This window comes from Lolium rigidum, chromosome 6, assembly GCF_022539505.1.
Source record: "Lolium rigidum isolate FL_2022 chromosome 6, APGP_CSIRO_Lrig_0.1, whole genome shotgun sequence".
NCBI classification, from domain to species: domain Eukaryota; kingdom Viridiplantae; phylum Streptophyta; class Magnoliopsida; order Poales; family Poaceae; genus Lolium; species Lolium rigidum.
Window position 1 is genome coordinate 171,175,904 of NC_061513.1, and position 23,070 is coordinate 171,198,973.

Sequence of the window (23,070 nt, forward strand, 5' to 3'; positions counted from 1 at the left end):
AGAATGCAAAAGTTGAGGACTTGTCTGTAATTTGCTCACTCTTTGGGGTCCTCTTTGTAACTTGTGCACCGCTTTAATACAGCTTCCAGGCCCTTTGGGCCTTTATCTATTAAAAAAAGAAGCATGAATAGCTGTTTTAACTCATGTATCAGTCTCTCAGTTGTAATCTCTGATTAACCTTACCAGGGTGGATCCAGCAATGGAGCAAAAGCTGATGTTGCTAGGAAGACGAATGACATTGATCATTTGTTCGCAAAATTAGAAAAAGAAGGTTTGGAGATAGATGGCAATATAGCTAGAATTATTGATGATGGGATAGCTAGAATTAAAGCTGAAGCCGCAAGGTAATTAATTGAGGCACTAAAACTTGTTTGATTTTTTAATCAAATGAAATGATCCTAACATTTATGCATTATGCACATCCTTTTGATAGAGAGAACATCACTGAACCAAAAAGCAAGGTGTTGGTCTTACTGCTCACTATTGTATCTGTTACTCTTGGTTTCTTCATGGGTATGGAATGGCAAGAAAATCACATCCGTAAGAACATCTCCAAGGAACTTGCCAAGAGGAGACGTGCTTAGTTAAATACCTAAGGCTTGCAGGTGAACCAACTAGGTAAACATAGGAAAATACTGTTGGCCAATTATGGTATGCAAAACCTAAGTTTTCTGTTTCATGTTATACTGTGTTTTTTTTGGCATAATATAATGTAACTCTTATTTGGTACCACCATGTCGCTGTTCTAAGCTGAGTAATTGAAGAAGGGTGTGTGCGGTGATTATCTATTGACCGTTCTGATAATTTATGAAATAATCACTGATATGACAATCAGGTGGTGGTATAGGATTTGTGGCTTCACTTGCATCAATTGTTACAGAAATCATACATTGTCACTGTTTTGTCATATATTGGAATCATTAATTACTGGATTTGCCCCATGGGCTCTTCTAGAGTTGGTCTTCATTTTCAGCATTTGTTGCTCTTTTCCGTAAATGTTCTTTGGTTTGTCAGCTCAGCCTGCGACGAGTAGGGATGGCAATGGGTACCCATGACCCGCGTATCCGCCGGGTAAAAACCCAATAAAAGTACGGGTATGGGATAAAATATTACCCATGGGTTTGTAAATGGGAAAATATTATGGGTCACGCTGAGCGTCCCCCAGGGGATTAGATTTCTAATCCCCCGGGTGGACAGCCGTTGGATTAGCTCGATTGGACCGTCCAGATCATGACACGTGTCACAGTATACCTCAGTCCCACTTTTGCTACCATAATGTACCAAAGTAGCAAAAAACGGTTCGTTTGTAGCAAAATCAACACAATTGTAGCAAAACACGGTTCATCCAAAATACACACAGATCTCGTCGGAGACTCGCCGGAGACCTCGCCGGAGACGATGTAGCAAAAATGTTGTACTATTGTAGCAAAAAAAATCGGGTATTGTAGCAAAGTTCGAGACATCACCGGAGATGTCGTCGGAGACGTCGCCGGAAACCTCGTCGGAGATATCGCCGGAAACCTCGTCGGAGAATTGGTAGCAAAATATATATGCTATGGTAGCAAGAAACCACAAATATTGTAGCAAATTTATTTTTCTATTGTAGCAAACCATATAAAAAAAAGGTCTATTATTGTAGCAAAACTGACATCTCTGGTGAGCACGCCGGAAAATCTCGCCGCAAACTTGATAGCAAAAAATGTATACTATAGTAGCAAGAAAAGAACGAATATTGTAGCAAAGTTTTCTAGCTATTGTAGCAAAACACCATCACGACAAGGGCAAAAACACCGTCGCCGGGATGCAGATGGAGGCGCAGGACAACGCCGTCTTTCGGGATGCAGTGGAGGAGGAGTAGTGGCGCGCTATGGAGGAGGTTCGGCAGCGCTGCGTGGGGCCGCGGCCAACACCGGCGGCGCGCAGCTTGGAGCACCTCCATGGCGGCGGCCCGGAGGACGTTGATGAGGCCGCGATGCCGGTGGCTTGGAAGACGGGCATGAGGTCGCTGTCGAGCGGCGCTCTGCTGGTAGGCGGAGAGCCGTGGGCGGCGGCGGCGCTGCTGGTGCGGGAGGAGAGGAGGGGAGGGAGGCCGCCATGGATGGAGCTCCGGGGCGGCGCGGGAGAGGAGGAGGGCCGGGGATGGCCGCGGCGGATGGCCGCCGGGCGCGAGGTGGGCGGCGCCGGGAGCGGAGGCGCATCCATGGGGCGTGGGCGGCGGCGCTGCCTGGGTGTCTCCGTTCCTATCGATGGAAGAGACGAGAGTAAGATAAGATCGTGGTGGGACCCACTCTATCGCTCGATTTTGGAAGGACACGGGTCGGTCGCTCCATCCGGACGATTTCTGCGCTGTTCCCCCGGGGGATAGACAGCGTTTTCCAAATATTATACCCATCGGGTAGAGCGGGTACGGGTATGGGATCGTATAACCCATACCCACGTATCCATTTACCCATCTAAGTTTGAAAAATGGCCATCGTAATATTGTAAACTACTTAATTTCTCCCCTAATCATTTTCTCCCCTAATCATTTACAAATGTGAAAATGTGAAAATGTGAAAATGGGGGATTCGTGAAGAGAGGAGAGATAGGCGGTGAAATGTGAAAATGGGGGATTCGTGAAGAGAGGGTCTAATGGCATCTCCAACGCAACGATCCAAATCGGACGCGTTGGCCAGTCCAGATGGGGCCGTTTGGGTGGTCACGCGGACACGCGGACCTGGCCTTTGGTCCGTTTGGGTCGCGCACTGCCCCCAACGCGCGGACGCATCCCAAATATCAAAATATAACAAAAATAAACATAAAAAAGGAAAACAAAAACGAACAGGGTGTTTCTACACCCGGGTGCATATGCACCCTTTATTTGAAACGAATATTAAATATATTTAAAAATGTTAGAAAAATACAAATAAAAATTCTTTGTGTATACCTTGACATGTTACATCCTTACAAAATTGTTTCAGCAAAAACCGATATGTTTCATGCCTTGTGCAAAAAAGACAAATCTTAGGTGCTAAAATAGTCTATTTTTTGAGGCATTATTTGCCTTTTTTACACAGGGTACAAAAAATGTTGGTTTTAGGTGAAAATTTACGTGCACACATAGAACATGTCCCTCTACATGCTAAATTTTTTTCCTAAATTTTTTACGATTTGGAAATATGTTTTATAAATACCGGGTGCATATGCACCCGGGATCAGATTTGATTTTCCGAACAAAAACAAATTAAATTTAAACTAGAGTTCACTAAACTTAGCCCTATTTTGGGCAATTTTTACACAAAAGAAAAACCTATATGGGATTTAAACTAAAAAAAAGGAGGAAACCCTAGTGCAGGGTTTGGGACGCGGTGGCCGCCGGTGCGCCACCCTACTCCCAGTAGTACTCGTCGTCGTCGCCGTCGATGAGGATGACGCCCCCTGGCAGCGATGCGTTGTTCCGGCTGGACATGCCGGAGGGCGTCGGGGACTCCGGCCAGGGCGACCACTGCGCCCTTTCCCAGGCGGCCTGCGCAGGCGTGCCAGCCGTGCCGCCTCCTTCTGCCGCTGCTCCGCCGCAACGACCTGCTGCTCCCGGAGCGCGGCATGGCGTGTGGCCTCCTCCTACCGGCGCGCCATGGCGAGGAACGCCCATGCGTCGGCGCCCTCCTTGGCCTTCCTGGCCTCCTCCTCTAGCGCGGAGGCGCGCAACACCTCGGCGAGGTGCGGCCATTTGGCCAGCTCGTCGAGGTCGTTGACCTCGTGGGACGCCGCCAGCGCTGCCTGCAGCTCGGGGTCGTCCTCCTCCTCGGGCTGGGGCTGGGCCTGTGGCGCTTGCGCTGGCGCCGCCACGGGCTCGTCGATGTAGTGGCCGTCGGGGCAGCGGCCAGCCCTCCTAGCAGGTGTGCGCGGCTGCGCGCGAGGCGGCTGCAGGAGAGGCCTCGCCGTCGCCGAGGTGAAGCACATGCGCTGGTGCACGTCGTGCTCCACCTGGGACTTGTGTCGCTATAGGCGGGGTCCTCCCGGAGGTCCGCCGGCAGGTGCGCGCGCCACCGACGGATCTCCGCGATGCGGGCGCGGCTGGAGCCCGGGATCGGCGGCACCGGAACCCGATCTGGGCTCAGGTGCCAGCCGTGGGGGAGGTGCACGTCGCCCCATGGCATTGGGACGCCGGCCTCCTAGAACATATGCGCCACCGCTACGGTGACGTAGATCCGGTCGTGGATGGGAGCCGGCGGCCCCATGTCGAACACCGTCGGCGCGGTTCGCCGACTGTTGCCAGCCTCGTGGTCGTTGGCGGACGGCTCGAACTCTCGCTTTGGGGCCATGGCGACGCGGAAGGTCGAGCTTGTGCAGTCGGAGTGGAGAGTGAGGACTAGATAGGGACAGCCCCCTCCCCAGTCCACATTTAATAGGATTGGTGCACCGACATGTGGGCCAGACACGCGGACCAGGTGGACACGCGAGGACGCCGCGTGCCATCCGCAGCCACGCAAACCTGTCCGAGATGGATTTAGATCGTCCCGAACACCGCGGCCATACGTATTTGCGATCCGCAGCCACGCAAACCTGTCCGAGATGGATTTAGATCGTCCCGGACACCGCGGCCATCCGTATTTGCGATGCGTGGCCACATTGTGCAGCGGCATTGGAAATGCCCTAACCGACGTCTATGCTTCCCGACATTTTTTTAATATATAATCTGATGACATGGTCTGAGGGATTTCACCATAGAGTTCATTGTGTGAGACGTCACCAAACTCCAACAACACTAATATGTAATTTGGTGTAGTAGAAATTTTCCAATTAATTACTTCAAAGATCAAATTCAAGCTTATCATCCAATCAGCGATAACCGACTTTTCTTGCGGTTAAAGAGAACCTACTTCTTCAGCCATTCCTTGATAGACAGTGTACTACTATATCAAATGCAACAAGTGTTGTTTTACCTTTCGCAGAAAAATTAGTGTGACTTCAATAAGATACTTGCTTCCAGATTTATGTGTCCATAGGCACATACCTAATTTGGTTAATCATGTATTTGTAAACATAACTGGTTTACGTACTTAATGGCATGTACAGGCCAACGTAAACTAGCATACCTATTTTATTTTTCTAACCTTGTCAGCGGTACAAAAAATAAAGCAAGCAGGACATGTATAAGTTAGTTAATAAAGCATGCCAAAAAATTACCATCCAAGCAGACATATACTACATAAAAGGATGCACTCTCACTCTACTACCTAAGTTTAGTGTGCTAAAATAATTTCTGTCCAATAATAAATGAAGTTATCCTAGAACAATTTAGAATTTCAACGCATAAGAAAACTAATATTCTCATCGGTCCGTATTCTGCAAGGAACAAGGATGTTTCAGCAAGATCACATAACACAAAAGACATTGCTAATACAGTAAATCCTCAACACCTGAAATCAACACAGTTATTAGTGACCAAATAGCAAACAAGTTTAGACTTACACCAAATATGAGAAGTTCTAATTGGATGTAAACCACTAGTCAACAAATAGTGCAAAAGGTAACGACATGGGATTGACAGGTAAATAGGTAAGGAATAGATCTTCAACACCACTGAATTCAACTGGAGTAATAGTCCTGAGTAGCACTAAGACATTATAATTTTAATGGGGAACAAGAAGCAAATGTCCTTGCAGTTCTTGTACTCCCTCCGATCCATATTAATTGACTTCAATATGGATGTATCTAGAACTAAAATGTGTCTAGATACATCCATATTAGAGTCAATTAATATGAACCGGAGGGAGTACAAATTCACCTTCCTCGTCATAGTTACATCTGATGTCCAATAATGCATTTCATGGAGCAACTTCAAGCGCAAACCTCCCATAGTTACCTACTAAAGAACGAGGCCATGGTAAGACATAGGGATAAATTTGGTTGTCAAATGTCCTCTGGAACAGCATTTCCAGCTCCATTGTTTCCAAGCAAAGGGACAGGAACCAACAAGGATTCTGGGGCTCATGGTACATATCCGACGTTGCCAAGTAGACAAAGCCATTCCTGATTGCAGCAACATTTAGTTGGAGGTCACCTGGTAGCGGTAGGTCCTCGATTATCCGGGCAAGCTGTGTTTCCAGAGGAACTACCCTGTCTTGCACCCATTTCTCAACACCGTCATCATCAGCTTTGCGCAACAAGACACCAATGGTGAGTTCAACTGCATAAACAATGCAAGGTGCACCATCCATGGTTTCACCCACGTCAAAACTGACGTCTTGATCTACCGCCGTCAAGCATTGTGGGAGCTCATCAACCGAGAACTCCAAAGTAGTAGTGTTCAATGTAACCACAATCTTCAGATCCACGCAAACCCAAAAGATGAACAACCCATTAGCCTGCATGCCCTCCTCAAGCCACTCCGAGTCGGTCTGCGGCGTCGGGGAGACCTCCACCCATGGGCCAATGTGCCACCCCGAGGTATCGGAGGGGGAGAAGACCAAAGCCCTCACCCTGGACTCATCATAGACAAGGCACACCACCCGGAACGACATGGGTTCCTCGTCAGAGTAGATCAGGTGGATACTACGGAGGCCGAAAATTCCACGGTAATCCCCAAAGATATCCCCATCCGGCATGTCGAAGACCCCACGGCTCCACCTTGAATATGGGTTGAACAAGGCAAGCAACGAATTGTCCCAATCATTGAGGAGGAGGAAGCCATCGCGGCAGTCCACGATATCCCAGCAGGGTGTTTCGCCGCGGCGATCCGGGATGGAGGTGATGAAGAAGTCGCCGCAGCGGACGGCGGCGGCCAGGTCCTTATCGGGGCGACGGGTCGGCACGAAGTCGGGGAGGGCAGGGACGTTGGGACGGTGGACGGACCTGGGGCGCGTGAAGAACAGGCCGAGGGGAGGCGACGGGTGGAGGGCGCGGAATCGGCGGCGGAAGGACGGCGAGGAGGCCACGGCGCGGCGCCACGCCCGGCAGGTGAAGGCGGCGCGGATGAGCGCCGTGAGGGAGGGGAGGAGGAGCAAGATCTCCCGCAGGATGTCGTCGCCGAGGGAGTCGATGGTGGTGCAGTTTGGTTCCGTCGTGCGCTTTGCCGGCGGCGGCTGGGTGGGATCACAGGCGAGGTCCATTGCGGGGAGCGGCGGTGGATTCCTCTCCTCGGCTGGCAAGGGCAAGCCCTACCTTTTCGTGCAGGGAGGCGATGTGTGGAGAGCCCAAGTCGTATGCACTCTTCATAGCTTACTTACTTTGCGCAGTTTTGGGCCCATTCAAGCCTCATTCTTGGCCCATTCACACTCGCCACCTCATCTTGAAGCCTCAAGTATTTGAGTTTATCGAGAAGCATAACTTGCATGATGTCATTCATGATAAGGTATGGTGTTAGGATTCCCAACCAGATAATAATAATTATCACAAGGCCTATATATTTAGTTTCGGTACTATATAAGATCAAATAACATAAATCAACAAAGTCTACACAAGATATGTCAATTAGACACTAAAACACACTTGGCGTGAAATGTCGCTTACATCCACCAAGCTAGGGCCACCAGAGAAAAAGGTGTCACAGAAAGTATTTTTGCAATGCTTTGGCAAGCTCGTTATTTTGACTATCTATTGTTTAAACATTTTCGCGACACTTAGGGCTTGCGCCACAATAGATCTACTTATGGCGCATTTACAGTCTTGGTAGGTATAGTCTTTCGTGGAACACATGCCAACAAGGGTTCATGTTAAAAAGTTGTAGCTCATTTAGAATTTTTAATTTAATTTCGGTCGTAAATTCTATTTCACTTATTTTCCACATTTCTTTCTTTCTTACATGACATTCATTTCATACATGGTTTTGACTTTATTTTGTTTTTAAATTTTTCAAAAAAAAAAGTTTTGTGTCCCTCATCGTTCAACGAACCCCTAGGTATACCAAACTAACAATAAAAAAGAGAATTCACTTCTTTGCTAACAAAGAAGATTCCCATCTCATACTTTGTCTTCTCACTTCCTCATCGAGATAGAGGCCCAACACAAGGCCTGATGGGCTTCTCCTCTACTAGGATAGGGTTGGGCCTGATTTTTCGGCCCAACAGTCAGGCTAGGTTGGGCCTAGGCCTAGATATTTTTGCGTCGGGTTTTGTTCGGCCTGACCTCGGACCAACTTAGAGCAAACCTCTATGTTGTATCCTAGTGGTTTGGATGTGTATTCTAGAAAAAAATCAGTTTGGACGTGTTGTTTGCTGATGTGTGAGCGTAGGTTGTGAGTTCAACTCCTGATTTTGCGCCAAATTTATGTTGGCCGAATTTAGTTTTTTTTTTGTTTTTCTTTCTTGCAGCACATTAAGTCAGTTATACAAAGTATTAAATTATTTTATTTTGGTTAGAACTTCATACTTTTTTTCATTATCTGTCGCAACACATCCAGTTCGGTCATACAGAATACTAAAATGAAATATGTGACCATAAAATTAGGATTATTCAAAAAACTCGCTTTTAACTTTGGTTAGTTTAGTTATTATCGAAACCAAACCAAAATTGATTGGTTATTATCGAAACCAAACAATATTTTCATGAAAAACCATATTTACCAGTGTTAAAAATGTATTTACCAAAGTATTGAAACCTTGTTTACCTAAAATTCATGTTAATAAAATCGAACTAACCAAATTAACCGAACATGTAGCTCTTAGTGCACAGACTTGGTGCTGAATGGAGGTTGAAGGAACAATGGAAAGTTAATTGTGAGTATCCCTGGGCATTTTTTGGGCCAGGCTTGAAAAATCCCGAAGCTGAAAGTCTAGGTCTGAGCCTGGCCCGACCATCAGGATGAGTATTTAGGCCTGAGCCCAGCCCAAAGCCCGAAAAAGCCCAACTTGGCCCGATATTCGGTAACCACGTATTTCTGGGGCCCGAGGCCCATCCCAATCCGACTGTTGGGCCAAGAATTCAGGGCCAAGCATAGCCCGATGTGCACACTTGGCCCACCCCGGACCGGAATTTCCTGGCTAGGCCGGGCTGCTCATGCCCAGCTATAATTGTGAGGATGCTTCTACGTCGGCCATATACATGCAACACTTACCGCATAGAGAGGTGACAAGCCGCGACCATACCCCTGGATGTCACTACTCTCTCCCAATTAGGGGTGCAAATGGGATCCTAAACATATGGCACTTCAAGTTTATTAAAAAATTCTAGCTTACTTTGTGCCAAGTGGGTTTGCACGTATATCCCACTTCTAGATCATTTGGAGATGTCTAGTTCACTATTTTTGCACAAAAACTGAACTAAGCATCTCCATATAGGGATATAAGTTGGATCACACCTGACACACTACAAAGTCACCAGATGACACTATTGTTGGCCCCAAATCATCGTGTAGGTTTAAGGAGAACATATGATTAAATAAAAAGCAAGTCGTTTTTCTTGCAATTGAAGATAAAAACTAGTCTTTCTTTTACGCGGTTCAAAGAAATATCAGCAGTTTATTTACAAAATATCATGGGAGGACAAGGTGCGGGGCGGACATCGTAGTTCACTCCAAATTAAGGAAGAAGCCAGTTCATCATGGGGCTACGAAAATAGCCAAAGTGGCTCACAAGATCTTTGGGAAACTGCATTGCGGGGATACTGTGAATAGGAGGATAGCTATGTGAGATGTGGTCTATACCTGAAGCCCTTGGTGTGTGCCACTACATCTAAAAAAAGCTCTGATGGGAACACCTTTGTCTGAGCGCCGCTGGAACTTGCCTTACAAAGTTTGAATGTGTTTGGTTATGTCTTACCTGTAGTTTCATTTTGGTTTCCTGAACGTTGCAAAATACTGAGATACCTGGGTTGTTGCCTCACCCTCAGTTTCTTAAATGAAACTGGAAACCCCCACAGGGTTCATTCAATAATCAATGAAAAAATGGGAAGAAGCCAGTCTCCTAGCATGCATGACACCCAGTACTACACATCTCATTGAGTATCTTCAACTGCAAAATGTCATTCTTAACCCTCCAAATGTGTTCTGATCATCCTTCCTTCAAAACAAATACCAATGCCTAACCGCCTTGCTTGCACAGACAATACAGTGCATGCCATCGACGATTCCCCAAGCCCTCCAGAGCTAAACATCAGAGGACTTTGTGACCTTGTCGAACGAAACTTATACCGATGACTCCTATAAGGCAGCTCCCAATTGCCTGCGTGCTAGAAGCATCCTAAAGCCAAATAAAATTTCATGGTGTGGCCTCATCGGGACATCCATCCAAGGGAGAAGGCGCCACTCCCAGCCGTGTGACCAGATGTAGCTCAAACTCTTGACCCGGCATAAGTAACAACATGGGGTCTTCGTCGGATATGAGCAAGCATGACGTTAATTGGACCAGGTTGCAACAGCTGGCGGCTGTCAAAGGTGTAGAGAGAGCACAGACCAAACTTTTGCTCCGCCAGATCATCGAGGCGGCAAGAAGACGTAGCCCCCGCGCGCAGCAGTGGATGATGTCCCACAAGGGGACTTGGTGAGCTGCTGAAAATATCAGGCGAGACAAATAGTCTCCGACTGTGGCTCAGCCAGTCCTGAATGGATGGACATTGCTACACTACCATGTTTTGTTAACACATTTTGGACATAACAATACAACCGGGCAAACTATTATAGGGTCTTACACAAGGGAATGTTGTTCACATGTATCAGAGATTGTAAACAGAGCTAGGGTGGCCCTCACAGGACGAGCCACATAAAATTGTGCAAGTGTTAACAGAAAACAATAGATTCATCAATCTCTGGGATCACTGCAATTAAGGATGTAAAATAAGGGAGTAAAACAGAAGAGGAATGCAATCATATGCCCTCTAGAAATTAAATTTAACATTTAGGCCAAGATAGAGATACATAACATTGTAGATACAACATCTTGGTTATTGGAGCCCCCAGAAAAACAATACTATCTTCCAACCAGGCATATCATATAGGATCTGCTACGGGAATGGTGTTTTGGCACATGGGAGCATATGCTCCCTTTATTTTGAAATGCATGTTACATACATTTTGAAATTTTAAAAAATTGAAACGAAAAATTTGCACGTACATCTTCACGTGCTACGCGCTCACAAAGTCGTTTCATAAAAATCCGACTTACCATGTGACGTGTGTAAAAAAGGCAAAATTCAATGCTGAAAATAAGGCTTTTCAGGAGATAAATTTTCTCTTTTTTACACAGACCACAAAACATATTGGTTCCTCGCGAAACTTGACGAACGTACATATATTGTTGAGATGTACATGTAGAATTTTTTGTCAAAATTTTCCGAAATTTTGAAATATAATTTTTTGATACAGGGAGCATATGCACCCGGGAGCCGTATTGAATTTCTGATCTGCTACCTGCTAACACTATTGTGTGCAGTTCACCTTTCCAATAATGAAAACCGTGTTTGTAGCGCAATTTCTAAATTTCAACAAGGAGAAACTATATGTGCTTATCTTTCCATGTTCAATAACGAACAAAAGTATGCTGCAGATACAACACCGAACAAAGAGACAGACAAGTTCAGAGTTCCTACAGTGATGCCGAGACAGAGGTACATGAACGTAAATTATTAGTCAAAAGGTAAAAAACACATGATTGCCGAGTGAATTCTGATGAATCGGTAACCCTGTGGAACTTGGTTGGATTCTTCAGGTCAGCTTGGTAGAGCTTCAGGAAAGGTGAATGGTTCTGAATTCTAAGCATTACACATACCTTTCTCATAAGGAACATAAGGGACTTTTTTTGCACTTCTACTAGATTATCCTTTCGCATACTAGTACTTATCTGCGATGCTCAGCAATGTATCTCACGGCGCAACTTCAAGCGCGAACTTCCCATAGTTGCCTACTAGAGAACGAGGCCACGATAAGACATATGGACAAACATCGCCATCAAAGGTCCTCTGAAACAGCATTTCCAGCTCCATTGTTTCCAAGCAAAGGCTCAAGAACCAGCAAGGGTTTTGAGGATCATGATGCATCTTGGATGTTGCTAAGTACACAAACCCATTCCTGATGGCAACAACATTCATGTCATCAAGGTCGTCTGGTAGGTCCCCGAGGACATGCTGAATTCGTGTGCCCAAATCGACTACTCTGCCCAGCTCCCATCTCTCAACACCAGTATCATCAGTTGTGCGTAGAAAGACGCCGACGAAGAGTTCAAACGCATAAACAATACAAGGCGCGCCATCTTTGGTTTCACCGATGACAAAGCTGACATCTCGACTCCTCAAGTAGTGAGGCAAGTCAGAGAGAGAGAAGTCCATAGTGGTTGTGTCCAATGTGATGATACTCTCCCTATTGTTGCAAACCCAGTAGATGAACATCCCATTAGCCTGCGTGCCCTTCATAGGAAAATCCTATACATCGACCAGGTCGGCCGCTACCGCGCGCCGCACACCCCCGCGCTCGGTATGGGCCGGCCTGGTCGGCCCAGTTCGCCTATTTTTTCCTTTTCTGTTTCTTTTTCTTTTTCTGTTTTTGTTTTTGTTTCTTTTTTCCTTTTCCTTTTCTTTCCTTTTTCTTCTTTATTTTCTGTTTCTATTTTTTTTGTTTTCTTTTGTTTCCTTTCTGTTTATTTTTATTTTTGTTCAAATTTGAAAAAAGTTTAAAAACAGAAAAATTTTAAAATTGAAAATTGTTCATAATTCAAAAATTGTTCAAATTTTAATAACGTTCAAATTTGAAAACCGTTCAAATACAAAAAATGTTCAAATTATAAAAGCGTTTAAAATCTGTTCGAATTTGAAAAATGTTCAAATACAAAAAATGTTCAAATTATAAAAGCGTTCAAATTTGAAATCCGTTCAAATATATAAAGCGTTCAAATTTTAAAAAATGATCAAATTCAAAAAATGTTCATAACTAAAAATGTTAATTTTTGGACAAAATAAATTTTACAAATTTTAAAAAATGTTCAAATTTATATTATGTCCATATCCGAAAATGTTCAAATTTCGAAAAAAAATTAAATCAAAATCTGAACATTTTTAAAATTCCGAATCTGAACAGATTTTAAAATTTTGTTCACCGATTTTTTTTAAGTTAGATGTTGAAAAAAAATTAACAGAAAAGAAACAGAAAAAAAAGAAAAAAACGGACCTACTCTTACTGGGCCACGGCCCAACCCACCGACCTGATCGCTGGGGTGTGCGGTGCCCTGTACATGCCGACCGGGTCGGTGTACAGCAGCCTCCCCCCCCCCCTTCATAACCCATTGTCTGTCGGTGCGTGGCTTCGGTAAGACTCAGGCCCGGGCCGACGGGAGTGCGGCCCGTGCGGCCGCACAGGGCCCCAAAATTTTGGGGGCCCAGAATTTCGAAATGGGCCTTCTTTATAGAGTATATAAATTTACTTCAGATGTACACCATGTAACTAGCTCAGTTCTCTTGGATGCACGCCTGCTAAATTGTTAACCACGAGGTTGCAAGTTCAATTCACGAACCAGCGCGCATCATGTTTCTATTTTTTTCTTTGTCTTTTTTCTTTCTATTCTGCTGCATTTATAAATCACACTATACCTGCTAGGATGTTGCACGTTCAAAACCCACACTATCATTCATGATTGATGCCTATGATACAAATACTACTTTTGAAAAGCTGCATATATTTACAAATCAAACTATACCTACTTTCAAAATAAATTTCTAGTTCACATCTTAAAGATGTCAGAAACTTTGTACTGCGATATGTTCACTTCTCATATTCAAATTAAACAATTAACTACCCCACAAAAAATATTCGGTTCTAATTTATAGAGAGTGACAAATTTGACATACGGCTGTTGTATTCCTCCTCCTGGGGTAGTTTTTAATAGGCTTATCTATATACATGTACTTTTTTGGGATGGTTTTACATGCATCACAACCATTAGATGTAGATCTTTTTCTAGGACCATCAGCCCGGTCAGGTTTTTAAACAATATGCTTCCTTTTGAAAATATTTTTAAGATACTATTATCAGCAGTTTAAAATCTATGGTCGTCGAGAGTAGTTTTTCAGCTTGGACGTCCACTTAAGACATATACATATATATGTTATAATTGTTCATTAGCTATATTTTTCTAGTGAGATAGTACCCCATTTTAAATTTTCGCACAGGGCCCCGGATTTTGCCGGCCTGGCCCTGGTAAGACTTGAAACCATGGGAGATTGCGCCACTCCCAGGTGTCCGAGGAGAAGACCGCAGCCCTCACCCTGGACTCGTCATGCGCAAGCCACACCACACGGAACGAACTGGGGTCCTCCTCAGAGTAGATGAACTGAGGATCCACCAGGACCCCGCAGCCACGGCAATCGTCCAATATGTCCTCAGACGAAAGAAATGAGCCACGATTCGACCGTGACAACGGGTTGAACAAGAGGAGCAAGCACTCGTCCCAGTCGTTGAGCATGAGGAAGCCGTCACGGCAGTCGAAAACATCCCAGCATGGGGGCATGCCGGGGCCGTGCACGTGTTGGACGGAGGTGAGGAAGAAGTCGCCGCCGCGAACCGCGGCCGCCAGATCCAGGTCGGGGCGGCGGGTCGGCACGAAGGCGGGGAAGGCGGGGGCGTTAGGGTATTGGACGGGGCTGAAGGGCGAGAAGAAAAGGCCGAGGGCAGGCGCCGGGTGGAGGGCGCGGAAGCGGCGGCGGAAGGACGGTGAGGAGGCCACCGCGCTGCGCCACGCCCTGCAGGTGAGGGCATCTCCAACCGGGCGACCCAAACGGACGCGCTGGGCCGTCCGTTTTGGGCCGTTTGCGTGCCCGAGCGGACGCGCGGACAGCGCCCCGCGTCCGCGCGTGTTTGGGTCGCGCGGTGCGCCCAACGCGGCAGATTTGGGTCGCGGCGCCCTATGGTATGCTTTTCTTGTAAATTCACTAGAGAAACGCAAAAAAATATTATAGAAAATATATAAAATAGTACAAATGCTCAAAATGTATTACACATTACATAGTCCATGTAATCAAGGATAAAGTATTATTCAAATAAAATGAAAAAACGATACAAATGCTCTAGGCTTCAGGAGTTCCTTCATCATTGTTGTTTGCAACATTGTTGCCTACGTGCTGCCACATGTGCTCGACCAAATCAGCCTGAAGCTGGTTGTGTACAGCTAGATCTCGAATTTCATGGTGCGCATGAAGAATGTCCTGGAATGATGCCGGAGCACCTTGCTGAGGAGTAACCAACTCTCCTTGGCCTTCCCATTCATTATCAAAGAGTGAATCATCCCGCTCTACCTCAACAATCATGTTATGCATGATTACACAAGCGGTCATCACCTCCCACAGAGTTTGCACATCCCAGGCTCTGGCAGGGTGTCTGACGATAGCCCAACGAGCTTGGAGGATGCCAAACGCCCGCTCGACATCTTTCCGGGCTGCCTCCTCGCTCTTTGGCAAACCTTGCCTCCTCGCTCGCAGTTGGGGTTTCGGATTGTCTTCACGAGTGTAGCCCAAGGTGGATAGATACCATCAGCAAGGTAGTACCCCTTCGTGTAGTGGTGGCCATTGATCTCAAAATCCACATCGTGGGACCGACCGTACGCTAGCCTATCAAACACCGGAGAGCGCCGCAGCACATTGATGTCATTGTGCGAGCCAGCCATTCCGAAGAATGAGTGCCAAATCCATGTGTCATGGGAAGCAACAGCTTCAAGAATGACCGTGCACCCCTCGAATGGCCGCCGTATACCCCCGCCAACCAAAGGGGCAGTTCTTCCACTCCCAGTGCATGCAGTCTATGCTGCCAAGCATCCCAGGAAAACCCCCGGAAGCGTTGATCGACAACGGACGAGCTGTGTCCTCCGCATTAGGTTGCCGGAGGTATCGTTCTCCGAACGAACCGATCACAGCTCTGCAGAACCTGTACATCGATTCCAAGCCGGTTGACTCACTCATGCGCGTGTACTCATCTACGAAATCACCGGCAACGCCATATGCGAGCATCCTAATCGCTGCCGTGCATTTCTGGTACGAAGAGAGGCCTACCTTGCCAATTGCATCCACTTTCGCACGAAGTAGTCGTCGTAGATCTTCACAGCATCCATTATCCGGCGGAACAGCGGCCTGGTCATCCGAAAACGACGGCGAAACATGGACGGCACGAACAATGGCTTGGGTTTGAAGTAGTCGTTGTAGAGCTGGTCGTGGCCGCGTTCTCTTTTGCGGTCCAAGGCGGCCGCGCGCCCCGGCAAGGACCCCCGATGCACGGGGATTTGCGAGACGACATGCTCGTGGATGAGCAGCGCAACATCCGTGAAAAATTCGTCGTCAGACTCCTCTTCTGACGACGTGTCGATGAAGTTCTTGAAGTAGTACTCGTCGTCGCTGTCCACCATGATCTGAAAAGGGACACATTTTAGTTCGAGCATTTGACCGAACACCTCGCAGGCGGAGGCGATCCAAATGCTTCTGTAGGGACCTGCAGAAGCGGCCGTCTCAGACGACGTCCGGTCTGGATACACAGTGCAGGAGAGCTCACCTCCGGCGGAAACGGCGAAGCTGCGAACGGCGGGAGGTGTCGCGACGGTGAGAGGACAACAGCGCCGGCGGCGGCGTCCACCGACTCTGCTACGACGCGGCGAAAGCAGCGCGGGACCTCGACCTATGCTTCCGCCCCGCTTGCCGGCGTCTCGACGACGATGGCCGGCGGCGACGCGCTCCCAAATCGCCGGTCCGTGGGTGGCGGCGGAGCGGTGGGGAGATGTGGGCGACGGGCTTGTGTTTTGGGAGGCAGACGAGGCGGGCCGAGGGCGGACAAGGGAGGACGGGAGCGACCAGCCTTTCGCGTCCGCGGCCACACAAACTCGTCCAAGATTTGGGCCGGGTTTGGGTCGTCCCGGACGCCGCGGCCATCCGTTTTAGGGATGGGTCCGCGCGCTGGGCCGCGGTTTTGTCCGTTTCGACCCATCCGGACGCGCGGGCGCGGGATGGGTCGCCCGGTTGGAGATACCCTGAGTGCGGCGCGAATGAGCGTCGCCAGGGAGGGGAGGCGGCGGAAGATTTCGAACAGTATGTCCTCGCCAAGGCAGTCTATGCATGAGGCAGACGCTCCGCGGTTCCCTCCACGGCGACGCCGCCGGGGCTGGCGGCCGCCGGGGCTGGCGGCCGCCGGGCATGGTTGCGAAAAGAGTGATCAGTGATGTGGATTTTGCCAAGAAGAGTACCCGTGTGCATGTTTGTTTAGGGTTGCACCGCACGTGCTAGGCCGCAGCACATGGTCCATGGGCTACAATCCCGGCCTCATGCGCACTCCCCGCCTGGGCCAACCCTCTGCCGTGATTTGGATTTATTTATTTTTCTAAGACTTATCAAGGCTGTGGCCATGGCAATTCCAATTTTCTCCATGTCTTGCTTTAAGCTACCTAGAGGCCTGTGTGAAGCCATCAATGCAATGCTCAGGAGCTTCTGGTGGGGCAGCAAGGATGGGAAACGGAAGACCTGCTGGGTGTCTTGGGAAACAATGTGCTCCCCAAAATTTTCCGGGGGAATGGGTTTCCGCGACATCGAGATTTTCAACTTGGCCATGTTGGCGCGCCAAGCCTGGCGCATACTTCAGAACCCGGCTGCCCTGAGCTCTCGTATTCTGAAGGCGGTGTACCACCCATCCTCTGATTTCCTTGAGGCGCACCTTGGCTCTCACCCATCTCAGGTGTGGAGGGCGATAGTGGAGGGAAGAGACGCTATGAAGCAAGGTCTCATAAGAAGGATCGGCTCGGGGGAGAACACGCATGCGTGGAACCAAAATTGGTTGCCGCGTGATCATATGCTCAGGCCCCTTGCTCGCCTCGAGGCTGCCGGAGATCCCCCGGAGCGGGTGTCTAGCTTCATTGACGCCACGACTGCGACGTGGAATACCGAGCTACTCCGTACATGGTTCCTTCCCATGGATGTGGAGGTGATCAAAACCATACCTCTGTCAACCCGGCATTTCGATAACAGATGGGCATGGCACTATGATAAGAAAGGAGTTTTGACTGTGCGGTCCATGTACCACCTCCTTGTCAATACGAAGAAGCGAAGGGAGGATTGGCTTGATGGCAGAAGTGCAAGCTCAGACACCAGGAGGGACAGTATGGCATGGCGTCGACTATGGTCTGCAAACGTGCCCCCAAAAATATGTGTCTTCTTATGGCGGCTGGCGCACCAATCCATCCCTACGGCGGATGTTCGCTGCCGACGGAATATGGCTACGTCGAGTGCATGCTGCCTGTGCGGGGCGGCTGATTCCTGGCGCCATTCCCTGATTGACCGTGCAGCAGCTCGGTGTGTTTGGGCTTTGGCTAATGAAGGCGTTGTGGAGCATCTGTCCAAGACTGACACTCCAGTGGCTAGACTGTGGCTAGCGGAGATGACGGAGACACTCTCGCAGGACGATTTCACCCGCGTGGCCATCACGATGTGGGCGATATGGTATGCGAAGAGGAAAATTATATATGAGGAGGTTTACCAAAGCCCCCTCTCTACCCATCTTTTCATCGAAGGATTCCTAAGGGACCTGGCTATCCAGAAGCCGAGCGAGGGAAGAAGGGGAGCTCCGAAGCCGGTGCACCCGAGGTGGATTCCACCGGCACCGGGATGCGTGAAGCTAAACGTGGATGCAGCGATGCGGAAATCTTCTTCGGGAGGCGCTGTAGCTGTGATCTGCAGGGGTGAGGCGGGTGATTTCATGGGCGCCTCAACACTGACGCTGGACGGGATCACGGACCCGGCGACTATGGAAGCTATCGCCTATCGGGAGGCCATGGCGCTGGCTCATGATCTTCTGGCGGATCGTGTAACGGTTGCGTCTGATTACTTGACTGTCGTCAGCGCTATCCACAGCAAGTTTGCTGGGAACTTCAGTGTAGTTATTGATGAGATTAAGGAAGCAGCAAACTCTTTATCGCTGGCTTCGTTTAGACATGAGAGTAGGGAGTCAAATAAAGAGGCTCATAGACACCTGATGGTCTTTGTATCAGACACTTTGTTATGAATGAATAAAGTGCCATGTCGTTTTTCTCAAAAAAAAAAAAATTATTTTTCTAAGAAAACTATGAAACGCACAACTAACGTTGTCAGTATCGAAATCTAGGTACGTAGTATTCTTATCAGCAATATCCTATAGTAGAATCGTATATTGTAGTATCACGATACTATGATATTTCTATTTTTAATAATATATATATTAATACCATAAATTTAAATTTAATATTAAATTTGATTTTTGAGCATATTTTGTGTCTTTAATAGAGTCTAATATTGCAAATAATGTATTTCTATAATATTAATAAGGACCGATGCATGATATAAATATAACTAACTACGAACCCGTGAAACAAAAGATTGGTATTAGGTTGTTTTCTTGCACATAGAAACTCTTTTTAAACCCATCTCGCTCAAGCTTATTGTCGTTGTATTGTTTAAATACTTAGTTTTTTCGAGGGTACAAAACAACTTTTACTCTTTAGCTTTCTATGACTTTGTGTCCATATTTTGTAGCATATGCGTGAGATCGTACGGTATCGTTTTTATATCGGGATACTAAACATACCACTATGCGTATCGCGATACGAGTTAGATACTACCAGATTTAGATACCATTACAATACATATTGATTGGCCACATCACCATCGTAAAATCGTAAGTTATTATGATACGTATCACTGACAGCCATGCACAACTGTCAATGCGCCCCTCATCTCTTCGAGATCGCCTTGCCTTCCTGAACTTATAGTAGGCTAGTAGCACACAGGTGGATTATACATACATGATCGGCTATACAGTAGCAGTTGACTAGGTTTTTTCCTGATAAAGGGTGCATTTTGTTAGACTCAAAAGTTCACATTCAGAGATGCAATGGAAGAGCCCACACTTAACATCTTGAATAGCAGCCGTGCACATAGCCGCAAAAGAAAGAGAAGAACGAAGGAAGGAAGGAAGGAAGAGAGCTCATTAAGCAAATTACATGTTAAAAATGGCAATGTAAAATGTCTATAGCAAAGGTGGACAAATTCAGAGATTATCTCCACTAGTTGAGTGCCCATGCGTTGTCATGACCCATTTAAATTTATTTTCTTACATCACATATGGACATAAAATTTCACGTGTGTAGAAACAGAAAACTACATAGTAATCCAAAAAAAATTGAAATCATGGTTTTGTTAAATTTTAGTTCATCCAGCATGGTAAGCATACAAACCAATAACTCATCTAATTTTATCTTATTGAGTAAGATTCCAAATTGCTCACATCCTAGAGATGGCTTCAAGTCTTTTATACACATCGCCCTATAAGTACAAACTTGTATGACGATGTTAGACCTATGAATCTGCATGTTACATTTCGGCTTTGTCATATCGATCACTCATTCCATCCAGATCTCATACTTGAGTTCTAAAATTGAACTTCAGTGATAAAGAGATTACATGACTATGGCGCATGAAATATATATTTTCAAATCATTACAAATTAATGCCTGGAGTTTTCTCACCATGTAGGACCTTGACTACCATAACAACTTCAGAAGTCTTTTCCATGTTGGTGTACAAGTTCTCATCCTTCAGCGTCTTGTTTATAGCCTGAACATCCGTAGCTACAGCTTTGAACACCTAAATTGTTTTCTCTAACCTGAACATCATCCTCGATAGATTCTCTATTTCTCTTAAATTTGCCTTCTTCTATAAATTGAATATGATGATGTGACTTGCTAGCAACAATAATATGATCAAACATTGTAGTATCAACTTCAACATCAAAGTTCACCACAAAATCCTCATATATGAGGGTGTAATGTAAACCAACATAAATAAAATAAAATAAATTGAGTACCCCCTATCCAAACTCTATAAAATCAGCACAATGAATAAGTTGCATAGAAAGATGCAGAGAAACCAAAAATAAAGAGAGCCCAGGTACCTGCATTTCACCAAGTAGGCAATGCGCATTGGAACCATCATTCCTTTCACTGTGGTGTCACTTCTTCGAATCGCCTTCCTATGACTCTTCTAACTAAAATCCATGTCCAAACTACAAGAAGCATCAGTAAACCCGACGGAATATCAACCATGTTAGAGTCAGCTTCATAAAGAAGGCCACTCGTGTTAGAAAATACAACATGCACAGGTTATTCTGATAATTCTCAAGAATATTTATGCGAATGGGCGATGCAGGTGTTTGTTGGAGAGGGTATCACAGCCTCATGGCTCACCACTCACATGAAAGAAAGCATCGACATATGGAAATGGCCAACTTTTTTTTCCCACTACACATGTAAACATGATGCAAATAAACATTCCAACGTTTTTGCTATGAAAAGACTACATTAATTGCACCTCTATCATAAAATGCACTTTAGGTTGATAGCCTACTGATACATCTCAAACGTAACTATAATTTTTGATGTTTCATGCTTGTTTTACACAAATTTATATGTTTTGCTCATGCTTCGTTGCACTTTTATACATTTTCTGGCACTAACCTATTAACAAGATGCCACAATGTCAGTTCCATGTTTTCTGCTATTTTGTATTTCAGAAAAGTTGTACATTAAATATTCTCGAAATTATACGAAACAAAAGCTGAAGTAAAATATTTTACCGTAACGAAGACGGAGTCCATAGGGGGGTCGAAGAAAGGCAGCAGGGCGGCCGGACTCAGCCCTAGGCGCGGCCTGGCCCTGGCCCGTGCCTAGGGGTGGTGTGGGCCCCCTGGCCTCCACCGACATCGCACCTTCGCCTATTTATTCACGATCTCGAGAAAACCCTGAAGACCCGAGCCTCCATCCACGAAAAGTTCTGTCGCGGTCGCCATTGCAGGCCCTAACTCGGGAGGGTTCTGAAGCTGTTCCCGGCACCCTGCCGGAGGGGGAAATCATCGCTGGAGGCATCTACATCGCCATGCCCGCCTCCGAAGTGATGCGTGAGTAGTTCATCCCTGGACTATGGGTCCATAGCAGTAGCTAGATAGTTGTCTTCTCCAATTTGTGCCTTATGTTTAGATCTTGTGAGCTGCCCTACATGATCAAGATCATCCTTATGTAATGCTACATGTTGTGTTTGCTGGGATCCGATGAATATTGAATACTATGTTGACATCGATTATATATTCTTGTCATATGTTATTTGTGATCTTGCATGCTCTCCGTTGCTAGTAGATACTATGGTCAAGTAAATGCTTGTGACTTCAAGCGGAGGTATTTATGCTCGATAGTAGGTTCATGCCTCTAGTTTTCTGGAAGAGTGACAATAACTTCTAAGATTGTAGATGTGCTATTGCTACTAGAGTGACAATAACATCTAAGTTTTATCCAAGGGTAATTATATTGTTTACTTTAGACACATTGCTTAATGCACTAATCTGTTGCTTGCAACTTAATACTTGAAGGGGGACGATAACCGGAAGGTGGATTATTGATCATAGACGTAGTTGGATTACGGTCTATGTATTATGATGTAATGCCCAAACGAATCTCATAGTAATCATCTTGTCATGTATGGTCGGTATTCTGTCAATTGCCCAGCTGTAATTTGTTCACCCAGCATGTTATTTATGTTTATGGAGAGACACCTCTAGTGAACTGTGGACCCCAGTCCTTTCCTTTACACTGATAAATTCAGCCACTGCAATGTTGTCCTGTTTACTTTCTGCAAGCACTATTCTCTTTGAGTTACTCGCAAATATCTCCTTCTACTCGATACGTTTAATCCTTTGTGTTCAGTAAAACCGGTGAGATTGACAACCTCACTGTAAGTTGGGGCAAAGTATTTTGGTTGTGTTGTGTGAAGGTTACACGTTGTTGCTGACGCCGGTAGTGCGCCCTGCCAATAGTCAGCTAGCAACACTTTCAGAAGTCACATCTTTCTCCTAATGGTCGATTAAACCTTGGTTTCTTACTGAGGGAAAACTTGCTGATGTGCTCATCACACCTTCCTCTTGGGGTTCCCCAACGGTGTAGACCACCATCCAGACTTTTTCTGGCGCCGTTACCGGGTAACTGAAGAAAAGTTACACCATAGAGATTGCCAACTCCCACGGCAATTGCACACCATCACCTACCAGCATCCTATGTTGGATAGTAGTAAGGATCATACGACAAAGAAAAATAAGTACACATGTGATAGATGTGAAGGAAC

General features: G+C 46.3%; 2 protein-coding genes across 2 annotated transcripts; both read right to left on the reverse strand.

The window, feature by feature from the left end:
- Positions 1-5,395: 5,395 nt before the first annotated feature.
- LOC124663551 lies at positions 5,396-7,096 on the reverse strand. Its single transcript, XM_047201240.1, has one exon. The coding sequence runs from the start codon at positions 7,092-7,094 to the stop codon at positions 5,811-5,813; it is 1,284 nt and encodes a 427-aa protein (XP_047057196.1). The 5' UTR covers positions 7,095-7,096; the 3' UTR covers positions 5,396-5,810.
- Positions 7,097-11,778: 4,682 nt separating this feature from the next.
- On the reverse strand, positions 11,779-17,182 carry LOC124663552. Its single transcript, XM_047201241.1, has 4 exons — positions 17,157-17,182; positions 16,911-17,057; positions 14,109-14,649; positions 11,779-12,309 (listed from the first exon to the last, which is right to left on the reverse strand). The coding sequence occupies exons 1-4, from the start codon at positions 17,180-17,182 to the stop codon at positions 11,779-11,781; spliced, it is 1,245 nt and encodes a 414-aa protein (XP_047057197.1).
- Between the last annotated feature and the right edge of the window lie 5,888 nt (positions 17,183-23,070).